General features: G+C 42.8%; 1 protein-coding gene across 3 annotated transcripts in view; it reads right to left on the bottom strand.

The window, feature by feature from the left end:
* Nucleotides 1-17410, bottom strand: part of gria3b (glutamate receptor, ionotropic, AMPA 3b) — a 75161-nt gene that overhangs the window by 19039 nt on the left and 38712 nt on the right. For all 3 annotated transcript variants that reach the window (XM_031858090.1, XM_031858089.1, XM_031858091.1), the window contains exons 4-9: nt 17148-17335; nt 6215-6268; nt 5082-5243; nt 4097-4264; nt 3557-3661; nt 1441-1545 (exon numbers count right to left, since the gene is read on the bottom strand). In XM_031858090.1, the coding sequence (XP_031713950.1) occupies nt 1441-1545; nt 3557-3661; nt 4097-4264; nt 5082-5243; nt 6215-6268; nt 17148-17335 (782 nt within the window). The remainder of the gene's footprint in view (nt 1-1440; nt 1546-3556; nt 3662-4096; nt 4265-5081; nt 5244-6214; nt 6269-17147; nt 17336-17410) is intronic.

Genomic DNA, 17410 nt, shown 5'->3' with positions numbered 1-17410 from the left:
AGGCCAGAATGAGTTTTATTAGGGCTGGGAGTCATTGGTAGGCAAGGTGTGGGTCAGCTCAGAGGTGGGTGGGGATGGGAATGGGGATGGGTTTCATAAGTAAATGCCAGTGACAGGAGAGGGATCCGAGTGTGCCCATAGTATCTCAACATATTCAAGCACATTGCACCAATGCGCAGTTAAAGGCCGCTTCATTCCAAAAAAAAGAAGAAAAAAAAGAGCCGTTATTTGCTTTCCAGAAAAATGCAACAAAAAAAAATACTCCATAATCGATCCTGCTCTCCTGATGTAATTATTATTATAATAATTACATCAGGAGAGCAGGATCGTGCTAGTTTGCCTCTCCTTTCCAAAACGCTGGTGCAGCTCGTCTTTTCTCTGACTGAGCACATCATCATTACCAAACAATAGGACTGCTCAGGAGAGCAGGCATTGTCATTACAGCCACACACAATTAGAGTGCAAGTAGGAGAGCAATGGTTTGTTTGTTCTGTGCTGAACGTATCCCCTCACCTCGGACTATTGAGTGTTCCCCTCGAGTTAACACATGTTAACTCCTCACTGTATTTGTCATCTACAGATCTTAAATGTTTCCTTTTGCTACGGAGCGACGTCGGCTTACGCCTTGGAATACAGATGATCTAAGTGTGCATAAATAAAAGAGATCATCGTCACTTTCCAAACACTCTTTCTTTATCACTTTAAAATGTTTGCTTGCAGCGAATGAGGTACGACGTCAGCGTAACTATAATATAACTACATTTTCAATGGCTATCCAGCTACCCAATGAGTCCGAAACATTTAGTTGAAAATAAATACATCTAAGTTATGTTGTTTGTTTATCACTCTTTGCACTGGGAAAATTCCCAGAAAAACGATCCCTCCAAAATCATTGCCTGGAAGTTATACTTCAACACAGATCACATGTAGGAGCAATACAAAATATAGTTTGGAGAGGCGATAACGAGGAAAAAAAAAATCCCACACCTGCTTATCCCTCCTCTAATACTGTTTATTTTGCTTTGCCCAGCTTGGGAAACCATTGCAGTTTCATCCTCTAGTCATTCTGCGGCTAGTCTATCCCAAGTGTCATTGAACATTTACTTGATGAGGACAGACAGGTCTACTTACGTATGCGTTTGTATGCTTTTTGTAATTGATGGAGTCAACCATTATCATTTATACCATTATTGTGATGTCACTGCTACGACAGGCCACTGAAGTATGGAAAATCAAAATGCTTTGACACCCACACGGATACAGTTGAAACACTCCCCCGTGTCGGACCGACTGTTTCAACATGTAGTGAGTGGATGGAAAGCAACACAAAAAAGATGTGGTTCTACCCGCCCAGGACAGAATGTATCACTCATTGGAATCAACACCATGACCTTGAGTGGCAGAATACGTGAAACATTTAAAACTGCATGGAAAGTGTACCATAATAGTAGTGACCACAATCGTTCGGTTTTCCACTGAGGAGTCGTTGGAGACCTGCGGGTCCATAATATTTACAAATCGCATGTACTCGTTCCAGTACCCAATCTGCAAAGAGAAAGCCGTGGTTAGTGATGCATTCCAGCACGCTGAGGACATGTAATATATGTAGCAGGGACACGTCTAAGTATTGCTGGGAACTGTCACGGTACCGGGCTCATTAAAACAACGCTGCGTTTCACAGAGGCCTGCTGCCATAAAGTTTGACCAAAAAAAGCAGAGAATGAACAGAATGCTAAAAAAAATTAGATTTCTACATTCAACATGCAGTTAGTGTCATGATCAAAGATATTATGATAATATACTATTGGTATTTATGATCTACATCCGTTCGAATAGCCAAATTTGCAGGACCTGAGCTGCATGAGCATACGGCAGACAACTTCAATCCCCACCCAACCTTCAGCTTCCCAGGTTTTATGGTAAATAATTGATATTCAGGCCTGTGAACTGCATACACGTTTAATAATTTAGCATAATATTCCAGTGGCTCCACAGTTTCTTCTGCACAGTCTGCCGTTGCAGCTTTCTCTGTACTCTGCTGTACAGATGCTTAAGTCAAACCAATGTCAACTGTTTGTTTGCCCATCTGAAATAATGGCTGCTCTGGCTCACGATGAAACGTGTTGCATATGTTGCTGCCAATATTCTAACTGTTGCTGGCTGGGATTTTCCTCGTCACATCTGGTCCGCATTTTTTTTTTCTTTTTTTTTTTCTTCTGTGCCTTAGATCTTTAAATGTTCAGGCCAGACAGGTGTACAACAGTGCAGAGTTTTTAAACACCAAGTGGAGGCGCTAGAAAGCAGCAAACCTCTCAAAACGTCAGCTCCATAACTGTGGTTACCGTTATGGATGTAGTTAGTGCACTTGCAAGACTGGAGAAAGCTGTAAATGTTTATTCCCTCACGCTCTCTTGCCAGACAGTGATATTTGAGAAGTGCTGCTGGAGGGGGGGGGGACACACCGTGGTGGAGCTGTGCCATGGAGTGCTGCTCCAGAGGCAGAGTCCTGATCCCACCCTGAGCAGAGCACCATGGACAGATATCAGCCCATACATCACTCATGACAGTCACAGTTAAGAAGCTTCATCCTCTAACTGTCAGTGGGGTGACTGGGGCTGCAGGTCCTGACAAACTGCTGCCCCACTTGACTCATCTTCCCTCACTCTCTCACTCTCTCCCCCTGACCTCCTTTCTCCCACACTCCTTCCACCCTCTCCGTTTGGCTGTGCGGAGAGACGGCTGTAAGGGCTGTGTGATGCTAACTGAAAGCGTGGGCTTTGGGAGGCCTCGGAAGCAGGCGGCATTATCAGACTGAGCCCACACTTATCCAGCTAACGAGAAACTCACAACTGTCGCTTGGAACTTGTGAAATAAAACCAGAGGTCATCATACGGTACCGGTTATAATGTGAACGAACCGCCGGGAATTACCATACTGAAGAGGAGCCAGAGGAATTATTGGTTCCCTATTATAGTAATCGGTTATCGGAATGGTAATTATTGTCACGAGAGAGACCAAAAATCATATATCACACAGCATCGAAATAGTCTTCTGTCATTCTTTTGCGAGGGCAGTTTGGGCTATCAGATCGCAGGCTGTGTGTGATTTGTGTGGCGTGTGATGCTTGGGATAGCTCATCAGTGCTGCTACATAACAGAGGTAGAGAAAGGCAATTAGCATAACTCTGCACTGTCCTGTCAGGCCTGCTGGTCCCACATGACTGGGAAAGACCTCAGCACTTTAATGAACGGAGGTAGAGGCTTGTTTGAGTATTTCTTTGTGTCTTCTTTCACACAATCTTGCTTAATCAGTTCTCTCAAAATAGTTTAGGGCAACTTTCTGACACATTTTGCCAACATTCACTGACTTTAGTTCTTCAGCACAGGTGATCAATAAACCATTTAGAATTGGCCAAATTCCTCACTTTTGACAAGTAATGAGGGCAACCTTGATGTGTGCCAGCTGTTAGCCGTGTGTTCACTAAAGGCTTTTAGATCAGGTCTGGATCTGACTTGTTGATGGATGAGAGCTGACGGAGGTCACCGCTCCGACTCACCTTCCGCGGCCCACCTGTTTTCATCTCATAAACATCGATGGTGTAGTTGGTCCTGCGGCCGTAGTTGTCAAACTGGATTTTCCCAGTCATACCATGCACTTGGACCTGCCACGAGGGACAGACAGACAGACAGACGGACGGACGGACAGACAGACACAGGGGAATGTGTAATAGCCATCACTTTGCATATCTAGCTGGCATTAAGGTGCTCGTGTCCATGGAGCTGCTAGAGTGCGAGCAGTCTGTTAATCAAATGATGAACTGGATACGCTTTAATAAAAGATGTAGTTTTATGGTAATGAGCACATGGATTTGAGTGAGCTCTGTGCAGAGATATCTGGGGGCAGAGGGAGGAGAACAGCTCTGCGCTCTCTTCTCTTCTCTCTGTCACTTTCCATCTTTATCACAGTCTCACTCTCCATCTCTGCTTCACTTCTTCTAGCCTCTTCTTTAGTTATCAGCTTGCCACTCTCTCTATCTCTTTCTCCCCCCCCCCCCCCCCCCCCCCCCCGTCTCTGTGTTTCTCTTCCAAGCCCCTACCGTTTTGAGAGCCCTCTCGATGTCGATGCCTTGGCTCCAAGGTACAGCGGGATTGGCCAGGCAGTCTCCAGCGCTGCCCCGGCGAGAGACGTCCACGCGTTGGCGCCGCAGGTACCTGAAGGCCTCTGCTATCACCAGGACGGCATCGTGGGTCAGAGCTGAAGTGTACTGTACAAAATCAAAGAGAACGCAGCGCATACTGTGAGACAGGAACACATGGTGAGAGGAAGAAGTTTTTGTAGTAAAGCCTTTATATATATATATATATACACTCGGGATATGTTTTCTAAGAGTAAAACAGAATAGTTTCAAACCACTTTGGTTCGAACTTTTATTTGATATTTTCAAATGACTCTGCTTGCAGTAAAATGAATCCCGGTGAAAAGCGGGGCAGTCCATGAGTTGCTGTTGGCCGATTCATGTCAGTGACCCCCCCCAGTCAGGTCAGTGTGTGTGGGGTGGGTGGGTGCAAGCTCTGATGCCTTGCTCATGACAAAAATAGCTTGATTAGACAGATGTGATTAGATAAGCCAAGACTTGTCAGACGGTCAGGACCTCTTTCAAAACTTTTAGTGCAGACTCGGGAAGTAAACAGAGCATTAATACGTGATTTTATCTCCCACGCACTTCTCCTCCAACTTCGCCTGACCTTTTCCCCACTGACGGTTTGAGTCACTTGTTTGTTGACCACTGCAGCATGACAAAATCGAATTAGATGCCATTCAAAATCCATTCCTTCCTTGATCATTGTTTAATTAGATGTAAATTGAGGCTGCGATATAACCTTGCCTTGCACCGCCTATCACTATATTGATTGCTGGGAGGGATGCAAAGCAGAGAGGAGGAGGCCAGGGGTGGGAGGGAGACAGAATGACAAAGGCAAACAGAGGATGAGAGGAGGAGGAGGAGAACCGATAGAGAGCACTTCAGAAGGGATGATCGTTGCGTTCTGCATGCGCAATGAAAGGCCTTGCAAGCGAAGTACCTTCAGAGGAGTGTTTCGGGCTTCTGGGAATTCTCTTTCATCCAGCCGCTCCCAGCGCTGCATAAACTGCTGCACAATCGGGTTCTCAGGGTTGACTATCTGAAAACCTGAAATGTTGGCTCCACCGGCGAAGACTTTGTCCAAGCTCACATTAGTAAATCCCTGAGATGAGACAAAAGGGAAAACAGGGGAGGAGATGACCTGTGTCACATGTTTTTCTGGGGAGAAGCACCATAAAATATTTGCAGACATTCTGGCAGCGTGCCAGGTGCGTTTTATCATCAGCTTGCTGTAGTTGCTGAGAGAGCAACGTGTTGCCTTTACACTGACATCTTTACAAGCTGTGGTGCAGGCTAACCTGCATTTATTTACAGAAACCTGCCGGTAGAGTTTGTGTCAGCTCAGGTAGAAGTCAAAATAGTTTTACTTCAACCAGGTGGTCTACTTTTATTCAGATCAAAAAACGAAACAAAAAAACATTTTACAATTCATTTCAAAAACCTCCGCTGCTCAAGCAGCCTGTAAACGTCCTTCTTCGCCCCAGAGCTGTGACATGAGTTATTTATTTTTATGGTCAAATTGCTGTTTTTTTTAAGAGCAGCATTGTGTCATGGTGTGCAAGGACACGTGTTCAACTGTTGCATAATCACGTCTTCTAAAGTCGGGGAAGTAGCAGCAGGGGATCAGCAAGTGAGAGCAGGGCCGGCCTCCACTTTAGAACGCTCATGCTAATATCAAGGCTAAATGAACATTTAGAGTGGGAGGAAAACATGGCTGCCCTCCAAAGATGGTTAAAAAGGTTAAATGCTGTTTATTTATTGCTCAGGACATTCAACTATACTTAAATATGAATATATTCATTTAGGTCAATATGCAATGTGGTCAGACTGCCAGATTGTGATTGATTAGACACGGGGAACAAACAGAACACACCCTATATATATATATATATATATATATACAGTAGGGAGAAAAAAAGAGCGTGTGTTTTTCCCTGATTTCATACAAAAGCTTATAATCCACTTATTGCACATGCACATTTGTGCTCATGGCTGAGACTAAGTCCCATCACATGCAACAAAAAAAAAGCTGGTTCCACACCCTCCCAGGGGAGCAGCTCGGCTATTACTCACGAGATTGGCCAGAATGTAGTGGTAACCACGGCTGTTCTTCCCCAGGGTCACAACCTATGGGAGAGAAAACAGTAAACAGTAAACCACCCATGAGACGAGAGCTAAGAGCCACGGCTCGTATAAGCGGCCACAACAGTCTCTGTAAATGCAGCAGCGCCCTGCGAGCGCGCTGGATCCCACTGAAGTTGAAACAAAGCAGAGTCGATAGCGGAACAACAAGAGGGAGAGGGTGCGGCGAGAGGAAGTGATAATTAAGTAAAGAGCTGATGATGAGAGAGAGAAACAATGTGGAACACCCTTAAATGTTCTGCTCACTTTGAAGTCATTCAAGGTGCAGAGATAAGAGGCCTCGGCAACTGTTGGACAGAAGGTAAGAAATCGAAGAAAAAAAAAAAACATTTCAAAGGAATTTACAGTGAGACGGTAAGAAGTGGATCTCGCTCTGCTTTGAAAATATCACACCTTTGGAGCATAACAGCATGTTTCAACCCACGCAGCCTGTCTGAAAATAGTAAGTGGTGTTCTAAGCCATTCCATCGCCGTAGAACCAACCATATGCTGCCTTTTATTCTAGATTTGCTGCTTCCTTTTGTTTTCCGGGCCTACAGATAAATCAAATAGTGAGACTCTAAATTGCCCTGTCTGTTTTTTTCTCATTACATGCCGGACAGGGTTTTTAACCGGGCCTCATAAGGTCTGTTATTTATGAGTTTTTGCAGTCTGCTGTAGATGGACTTCTGAGTGGCTGCCATGCAGAAACCTGACAACGTGTCTCCTTTTTCATCTGTGTTCTACAAACACACAAGTTTACAGCACAATCAGCATGTTTGCACATGTTCTGGCTCTGTCACGAAAACAAACTGTCAGTTTATCATCTGTTTGTGTGCGTGTGCGTGTTAGGCCGGGGACGTTGGGTATTTGTTACTGTGGATCGTTTACGACATTCTCGCTGAGTAATGAAATACAAACGTGTATCTTCACATCTGATGGTGCAAAAAAAAAAGTAATAAAAATCTATGAAGGACGTTTTTAGTTTCACCCGTTTCAACTACAATTACAGCTATTAATTTAGGCTGAACTTAAACTGACCTAAGTGCACAAGTACTGTATACAATAGTGCCAAACAATCATCCTTGCTTGGACTGAGCACCCTGCTGAATAAAATAAACCACTTCTCTCCCTCTTGAGTGGAAATCTGAAGGTTGCTCACAAAAAAAAAGGGGAAATTGGTTGTTTTTCACAAAGAACTGGTCACGAGGGAGCAGAAACACACAAAGCCTTTCACTCACGCTATCAAGCTGCTTGGGTGGGTCAGTATTCTATGACAGCCTCACCATCATTAGGGCTTTAATAAACCTCCAGCACTGCAGGATGTCAGACAAAGGAGAACAAATCAAGAAAGAGAAATAGAAACAAAGGGGAAATGAGCTGATTGTAATGCAGAAAAAGCAGGAGTTGGTTTTTTAGAATCCATCAATCTGAGTAATGAGAAAATGACAGACTGCTCCACGAAAAAGATAATCTCAGCAACACTTCCACTGCAGCGTCATCGGAGTTAGATGGATCCCAGTAATTGTTCACAAGTCTTACTTCAAGACTTTTAGCCCTGCTGAATTTTCTTGGACAAATCCCCGCAGCTCCACACCCCTTCACCGTGTGCTGCTAACCTTGACTCGGGCCGTAATCCTCCTCACACCTGTCCTGGAGCGAGGCAGAGAAAGGCCTCACCCCCCACCCCCCTGCCTCCACCTGCTGCCCCGCAGCTCATCCGGCCTGGCAACAGCTACAAGCCGCAACCTTGGGATGAAGCACAGCGAGACTCTGATGACACAGAGATACACAGAACCTCCAGCCAGATCACACCAACCTCTCCCCTCAGCCTCTTTAATTAGGCAGACGGCAAGACCGGACTCCAGTCGAGACGGACAGATCTCACTCTTGCTTGTTGTGATGCACCGCTGATTGCCCTGTCCCGAAATCCCTTCGGTACTGCAGACGGTGATAACTATCTTTTAATGGTGCTGATAAGATGCGATTCTCTTGAAAGTCCAATATTATTTGAGCAATAACACACTATGATCTGAAACAATATTTACTCAGATAAGACATAAGAAAATTAGCTTAGTTAGGTAAACAAAGGCGCAGCAGTCCATGCTGTTAAGTTACAGGCATTTGAAGGCATAGTTTTGGGGAATACAAGTTTTCCTTTCAAGAGTGAGATAAGAACACTGATGCTAATCTCATGTCTACGGAGTTGGAGTCCAGACCTGATAAGCTCAGCCTAATATAAAGGCTGGAAACACAGGGGAACAGCTGGTTCTGTTCATAGTTAAAAAATACAACTACCAACAGCTAAAGCTCACTAATTAACATCTGGTGTCATTTAAGCAAAAGTACAATGTAGTGGGACGAACAGATGTGTTTGATAAGACATGAGCAACAAAATGAAAGTCATGCCCGGACTTGATTAGCTAAGTTTAGCATTAAGACTTCAGGGGAAACAGCTAGCAAAATTAGGGAAAAAACCCATCTCCCAACACTGTTTGTGAAGGGATTAAACAAATGAGGTACAATGCGTTAATGAATGAGCTTTATAGGTGTTGGAAGACATTGTTTTTATGACACCTTTAGCTAGCTGTTGCCCCCTGCCTTTATGCTAAGCTACGCTAATCACATGAGGGAGATATTCCCCTTCCCATCTCACTTCTGAAGAGAGGATAAATTAAAGTAATTCCCAAAATGTTAAACACTAACTTTGCTACTATGGCTTCAGCCTAAAACAGATATCCACCAACAGTACAGACTCGGGTGACCTTGCATTATCTTTCAAAAACTACTGCACACCTTGGATTTTCCCCTATTTTTTGTCTCCCATTCGCCTTTAATCGATTTCTATTGCTGTTAATCGCCTTGAGAGCACATACATACAAACACAAGCCTACTAACCAATTATCCTGTTTCCCAGTGACACTGACAAGAAGAAATGTGTTTAGTGTGCTTCAATAATGCCATTCCTCTTTTTCATACAGTGTACCCTCTTTCATATCGATCCGCTAACTGGCTCCACCACCTTTTGTTCTGCTGCTGAAAGAGAGCCAGCATTTCGCAGACTGGAGTTTTCTTTAAAGCCTGATGGGGACAGACAACCAGGATGACCTTGACTTCACCCTCATCCAGACTCGGCCTGCCTCGGCACCGCCAGAGAGAGATAGAGCCCTAAATGTAAAACTACAGCTACATAGTCTCAATAAAAAACGCCAGACCGTTGTTCCTCCAAGTATGACCTTTCCACTGCAGAGTTTGCCACAACACAGCAAGAAGCAGACTGAAAATGATAGCTTACCCTGAGTTTGTAGATATCATACCATTCACTGAGGCATAGGAGAAAAGGAGCAAATAATGAGGAAAGTACTTTTAGCCTCTTCCAGAGCTATGAAAACTTAAAGACCAGACTCCCTGCCGAAGTGGTACGGAATATTTCGATTAACTAATTAATCTGAATAAAATATCAATAGAAATCAACGACCTTCAGAATATTTTGAAGCCTGAGGTGATGTGTTAAAAACCTTCTATACCTCCAACGTTTACAATCTACAATGATATGAAACAGAAGAAAACAGTCCTCACATTGGAGAAGCTGAGCAAAGCATTTTCCTTTGATTAAGTTGAGCATCCCATAAGTCAAATGGTCGTTTCAGCATTAATTGGCAGGTTATAATTATAAAGATAATCAGTGTTTAAGCCACGATTGTCTGGAAGGGATCAGCGGTCCAGTTTTGTAGGGGGTCACTGCTCATCCATGGGGGACAATAAACATACTCTGACAACATTTAACAATTGTTATTTATAAGCACTGACCACATGGCATTTACTTAGGAAATTATATAAATCATATTAATGAAAAATAGGGTGATCAGATATGAATCTTTGTTCCACCACAACAAATATTTTATCAGTATTTTGCTTGAAGTCAACTTCAAAGAATTTATTTGTGACTAGAAAGCCAGACCTCTATTGTGGCACACATTTAGTAAATTACCTTTTCATTATTTTAATAATTACATTCAAAAGTGGAATTATTAGTGTTACTACTGCTATGTAATTGTCTACTTATGGTAATAATAACAAACTGCTGGTGAAGTCACGTCTGACGATTAAATCTGAAGATAGCATATATCATCTAACGCATTTACACACCGGCGCATTGACCACTGAACGACACGAAAATGCTAAATAGTCGTCTTCAAGTATTATATGTCTAGGGCTTTTATTGTGAAAAATAAGATCAGAAAATGTGGATCTTTGTTAAGGTTGAAAAGAGTTGGAAAGGTTGTCATCTTGGTTTGGACTACAGAGCCTCCGTGTTTTTGTTTAATGAATATATCTTTTGGGCACAATTCAACCCGTTCGATTGGTTGATACCCTTATTTGAGGTGCGCAAGCTCACAAAAATCGAAATTGATTAAATTGAAAAAAAAGATTTCTCCGGAAAAAAGTAGCTTTTTCACCGTGTAATATTCACGTAGTGTGTGAAAGTATTCACGGCAAAAACAACTGATCGAAAAAAAATACATTATCGTGTCACTTAATCGCATGGCTGGTTTCTCTCTTACGAACCAACTTTGGTGAAGTGTAACTCTCTGAATACATCTTGACGCAGCTTAATTAAAAAAAATGTAAAAATCCTGCTCACATCATTGATCCCGTCCTTGATTTTCTGGGGAATAACTGGATGCAGGGTCGAGGTTGTAGTGACAGGACATTTTCTGTTTCTGGCTCAAACCTTTAAATATCACTGTAGATTATATTTGCATTACTAATCAGAGTGTTAATAACAAGCAGCATATCATTTGCGGCTGCAACGTTATCAAAGTGGTCCACTTCACATGTAATTCACGACGGGCAGAAGGGTGAATTAGAGCTATATGCTTTGACACAAAAGGACCTTCGTCTACTTCAGTCTCCAGTTCTGCTTCAAGGCTCTTGGTAGAAGTGCTCTTGGTGGAGCGCTCTCTAATTAATAGCCAGTGGCAGCTGAGGCTGAGATGCTTTTCTTGGCAGTGGCGTTACATGGGGCTGAAGAGGGCAGGGGCATAAAGTGTTGGCCTTTGACCAAATGTAGAACATTTCAGAAACACCTGACTCATATTCAGATGATCATGTATATCATTGCTCTGAGATACCTAACAATGTGAGATGTGATAGCTTGGGAGGATGGAATCGCTGACACTGCAGCTGGTACGCCCTTGTGTTTGTGTGGCAAAGCTTGGCTCCGAAACAGCAAGATGTCCTCTTTCACTGAAAATGATCGGGGTAATTTAGCTTGATTGATAATGGAAGAAAAAGGTTCTCTGGTTTACAGACTGTACTATTATAAGACTGTGTTCTTAGCACATTTATAGCTACACACGCAAATCGTCAGAGTCAAAGCGCACCGGTCTCAGCTTCCAATTCAGATGTGGAGTCAGCAGGTCACATTCTGTTTAATGATAACACTATAATCCCATTTAATTCTATAATCGCAGTCCGTAAATGGCCCTCAACAGCCAAGGTTGGTGCTAGGGATTTGAAAACACTACGTATCCCCGGCTTTACGTCGAGCAGGGGGGAGTTTGGCTATATTTCTGTCAGCCCTTCTCTCAGTATCCCGGGGACAATAAGCCGATGTTGAGATCAAGAGCACCTTTCATATCAGTAGAGGCATTAGCTCCCTTTCTTGCCTCTCTCCGCCTCTATCTTTTAGAGCAAATTGAGAGACATGCCAGGAAGTGTTACCAGAAAACATAGTCAAAAGTAATCAGGGAGGTTTGAATGTCTGTGAGGGTTCAATGTTTACAGTACATCCATTCAGATTTGATTTCCCCTTGTAATGCCTCTAGTTACATCTGTGTTTGCCAATGTGTTACATGAGCACACAAATGTCACCCCCTGCTTTACACGACGTTGATATTGCTCCCTTTTTTCATCGTTTCATCCACAACCCTGATTGAGCATCTTCCTTTTATTGCTGGCATTTTTCTATCAGCTGCTGGCAATCTATCGTGCATTCATTCCCTCTCCCACGACTCCTTATCTCCCATGGTCAGATTTCTTTCCCTTTCTCGAATTAGATACAACACGATTTATTTTTCTATAAAAACATCCAAACTGGGGATTGTCCTTGCAGTCCTTCATTCAAAAGCAGAGAGAGGGATATGGAGGATCTCTAATTCTCCATGGGGAGGCAATGTGGCCACCCTTCATGCTTCTACAGGCGGCAGAATGTTGTCCTAACAAATCCCCAAATGTGCCGCTCTTTTTTTTTCCTCATTCTGTGAATCCTTTTCACTTCTTATTGTATTATTTTTTTTTTCCTGCATGAAAATGCAGCTTTGCGGCTGGCAGAGGGCTCACTGCCTGTCTGTCTTTGAACAGCTTGCGTGCCCTGGGCCTGTCCCAGACGCCGTCTCTTATTTCTTTTTTTCCTGCCTGCCTCTCTTTACACTAGTGATGAGCAGGTTGTTGCCTCTGAGCAGACTCCAGCACAGAAATCCCTGGAGGAAAGAGGGCCAGGATGGAGCCTTAAGGCAGATATGATGCTATATGTGCAATCTCATAGATGGATCAGGTTAGGCATGAGCACATGTACAGTCAAACACACATGCAGGCTCTCAAGAGACCGGCACACACACACACATACTCGCTCTGAAAAATCATCATTACGAAGAGCGGTAGTAATACAGAGATGATTATCTCATATTCAATCATACTTCTTGTTTATTTTGCCCCTTTTTAATGCCACAAACATTTTTTCTCAGCATATAATATCATAAACCTAGACGGTTCAATGAAACACGCTTGTTGGATATGATTCAGCGAGCAGAGCTGGCAGAGGCTCTCCCGTCTTTGTCGAAAGGGAAGGAATGGAAGTCATTGGGTTAATTTATCTGCAGTGCAGTATATTGATGGAAAAGTCCTATGAGCGACAAATCCTGAGCGGTTGGTATTGCATAAAATGATAATAGCCCGGGTGTAACATTCTCCTCAGCATCCCAAAACAAATTTGTTGGGAGACTCACTCTGCTCTTATAGGAGCAAACAAAACTGCGCTTGATGCAGCAGTATGCAAATACTTTCCTTACCGCATTTCTACATCATGTCAACTGATAAATGCAGCTAGTAAAAGTGACATTCAGCTGAGTGTGCTTACGACTGAAGATGAGGTACATCCAGTGTGTTTGTGTGCTAAAAGTATGATGAGTCAATGTCAATTTAGAGAAATTGCTGTCCAACACCTAAGCACAGGTTGCAACGAGAGCTGAAATCATTCGTCAAATAATTGATTAGTCAACATAGGATGAAAGTGCAACAATTATGACAATGAAGAACCTGTGTCAATGAAATAAAAAGGTAAACTATTTGCTCGTACGAGCTTCTTAAAGGGGCCAAATTCAAAATTCAGAGCATATCTATGATCATATCTGTGGTTGAGGGATGACGAAGGCTGAGCCGGCTGCTAGAAGCTAACGGTGCGAACGGTGCAACCAACAGCAACAGTTCTGAATCGGATGATGGGCACTACTCTTCCACGACAATGGCATTGGTTGGGACAGCGTTATCAGCTGTAACCGCCACATGTGCAAAGTGCAAAGCGGCCAGAAGGGCTGAGCTAGCCAGTAGAGCACACTCACAAGCACTAAAACATACTGAGCTGTCCGTCTATGTCAACAACGCACAGAGAAGCTCATGTAACAACACAGAGAAGGAGAGATAGTGAAATAGTCATTTTCTAACTAGGTAGTCATTACTCCACTATTTCTTAACATAGCAAATAGTAGTTTGCTGCTATATCAATGATTTAAATATATCAAATTTAGCACCTTTAAAGCCCCAGGAAACATTTATTTTTAACATTAAATTCATGACTAAATAGCTAAGCATCAATCAAAGTTAAAGTAATTATTCGTTGGTCTATAGAATATACGCTTTAAGGGCCTTTGAAAGAAGGGATTTGCTGCTTTTCTGTGTTTTGTATACTTCAAACCAATCAAGACATTTGAAGATGCCACCTGGGGGTTCTCAAACTTTATGCTATAAACAATCGACAGATCAATCCTGAAAATAACTGAACCCCTGGTTGGAATACATCGATTGGTAGAGTAAATACTTACATAAACTTACATACTACAGTGTACTGTACATGTACTGTATATAATAATATACTGTTTAATACAGGCAAAGGCAAATTATACTTAAAGTGTGAGCAGCATTTTAATGTCATAGCTTGTAGGGGTGGAGCTAAATTTAACTGCTTTATATATCTGTATATTTTAGAAAAATAAGTACCTATACTCAGTTAATAACTGCAAACTAAAAAGCAAATTGTACTTGGGTACAATAATTGAGAAAATGCAGAACAAGTGGATGTCCCTTTAATAATTGAGGAACATTTGAAATGCTGAAAAACTCTGACAGTACAGTGAGCTACTGCAGTAGAGCAACAAAGGCCCAGCAGGACCACAGCATTAGCAGCCACAGGATCAAAAGCGGTGCTAATGAACAGCAGCACAGAGAGTCTTCTTCGTGTGGAACAATTTGAACCGAATTGTGGAAGCTCGACACTTGCCTATTCTATACACCATGAACTGCACTGCCTGGTATAAAGACGCTCATTGTGTGCTGGGATTACTCAGACAGAAATCATAAAACTAAGCCACTGAGCTGATTCCCATTTCCCCCAGCAATCAGGTGGCTGAATCTGTCCATGCCTCATGATCCTCCCTCAACAGCAGTGACCTTGACGGATTGAAGCGACACGCGCATACGCTGGCCTCGGCACACAGGTTGTGTTCAAACTCTCCCTCCTGTCCAGAGATGAAACTCTATCCGTCAATCATTGGCTAATAGAAGTACAATAGCAGGTAGAAGCAGCGGGTTTCCACATAGCTGACAGTGGGTGCCATTTTTTGGTGTGATTGCCCTCATGGGGGAAAGTCCATCCCTGTTTCAAAGTATAATGGTATGGCCCAATAGGGGGTGGCTGCAGAGCGAAGTCCAGCAGCTTCCCTGAATGCTTGTGACTCATCCATATTGGTAGAGCTAGCCAGATTATTTCAATTAGCTCCATGAACAAAAGAAAATCCCACGCTGAGGTTGTCACTGAAACAAGGGGCACAATTGAGCACACTGCTGCTTTGAAGGTTAGCTGTTGTAAAAGCTTTATTTTCCCCTTCTGTGCTAAAACAAAGTTAAGGGAGAAAAATGTTTGATGGTGATAGTTGGAGGAAGGAAAAGAGGTCCCTCTAGATGAAAAATAAATAATTAATTAATTGGAAAAAGAAAGAAACAGAAGAACATCAAACAGATTATTGCTCTGCATCCTTATTATTGTTTGCAGGAGGGGGGGATCAATTAAAGACGCAACCATTAATATGGCTAACATGTGATTTGTAATGCTTTTCTTAAAAGCTGATGCATAGTTTTAACACAAAGAGGAAATAGATTCCAGTATAGTGCCTGAATGGTAAAGGAAGGAAATGTGCAGCACAAGAATTAAATTAGACACAGAAAATTAATACTTAAAGCCATTCTGCTTTAAACTATGACTCTGGGATCTAATTTGATTCCTGAAAAAAAAAAGGGAAACGAACACTGGTTGAGGGGATATTGTGAGGCAGAGAGAAGCCAATAACTAAATGAATGTTAACGAGCAGAATCCAAAGTGGGAGCTGATTGCCTTGTAAGCAGGCAGCAGCAAGCAGAGGAGTGTAGGGTGGAGCGGGGCAGCCGAACAGAAGAGATGCATGGCATAATAGCCACTCATCTATTCATGGTAATTGTGTTTCCCCTACTACAAGGACTGGTGGACCTTTCATTTCCTCCGCAGGCAATGGACGTGATCGAGGAAAGGAGGGGTTAGAGGGGATTAAAAAGGATGCCTCATCCAGTGGTCTCTCAAATTTGCTGCTCACGTTCGGACCTCTCAACCTCAGGCTCTCGGGCAGCTTCAACAACACGCACTGGATTTCAAACAAGTCGGCCTCCAACTTGGCAACCAAACAGCACCAAACGCAGCTCCTCACACCTACTGCTGTGCCTGACATTCAATTTAACGCAGTCTTTATGAGGTTACACAAACTCAAGGAAAGAACACATCAGCTATTTGGAAAAACTCACATGCAAAACAAGCAGCGGAACAAAAATGATCTTAGTAAGACTTAGTGGTCTTAGATCTTAGATCTAAAATACTGAATAGGCCTTTTTTATTGGAAGAAGTTTTGACATGTCACAGTAGGAAAAGCACAGCAACATTAGCATTCATTTGGAGCCACGTTTCAGTCGAGTCCAATATCTATTTTTGTTTTGTTTCCACAAACTTCTGAGGAAATAATGTGGCTCTTTAGTTGCTAAACACTCCGCTATGTTCACCCGCTAGTCTGTAACCTTGTGAGCATGCTGATTGGTGCTGGACAGGTAGCGCACAGTTGGGTTTTAGCTCTTCTTCTTTTTCTGAAAAAAGGTCCTCCTTGCATGGTAAGCAACTCTGTCTTTCATACTCTTTCATGTGTATTGGAAAGCACCTCGTGGTACCATACCTATTGCGATATACGTGTCACGATACGATATATATATATCGTGACAATACTAAACATACGTACATACATATTGCAATATATTACAATACTCTTTTTTTTTTCTTCTTTCTGCACTATTTCGTACACATACACAGTTTTTGTTATACATTTGTCATCACCCAGTCTAACTCAAGATCACCATAACTATTAAAATTAACATGTAAAATTAGTGGAGTGGCTCATTAATATTTGTAACTTTAAATTTGCTTGGTAATCATGTGACTAAAGCAGGAAGCAACAAAAGGGCTCGATGGCCAGTGTAGTTGTTTGATTATTTAATCTACAGCTGTTACCACATGTGCAGTGAGTTTGAGGCTCACCTGTTCCAATATGGTGTTGATCCTGTCCACCTCGCAGTCAATCACAAAGCGCTTCTCCTGCCTCCTGTCCATCTCCTCAATGATGCGCTTGAACTCTGCTGCATCTGTTGTGCCGCTAACAGAGCGGGCGGTCACCTGCCAGTCGTTACCTACTGCAGCCTCCATTATGGCCTGCAGTATAGAAAAACCTAGAGATAGAGATAGAGAGAGAGAGATAGAGAGAGAGAGAGAGAGAGAGAGAGAGAGAGAGAGAGAGAGAGAGA

Source organism: Anarrhichthys ocellatus, unplaced genomic scaffold (assembly GCF_004355925.1).
Source record: "Anarrhichthys ocellatus isolate YVR2014 unplaced genomic scaffold, GSC_Weel_1.0 scaffold19, whole genome shotgun sequence".
Classification (NCBI taxonomy): domain Eukaryota; kingdom Metazoa; phylum Chordata; class Actinopteri; order Perciformes; family Anarhichadidae; genus Anarrhichthys; species Anarrhichthys ocellatus.
This window is presented reverse-complemented; position numbering and strand designations above follow the sequence as displayed.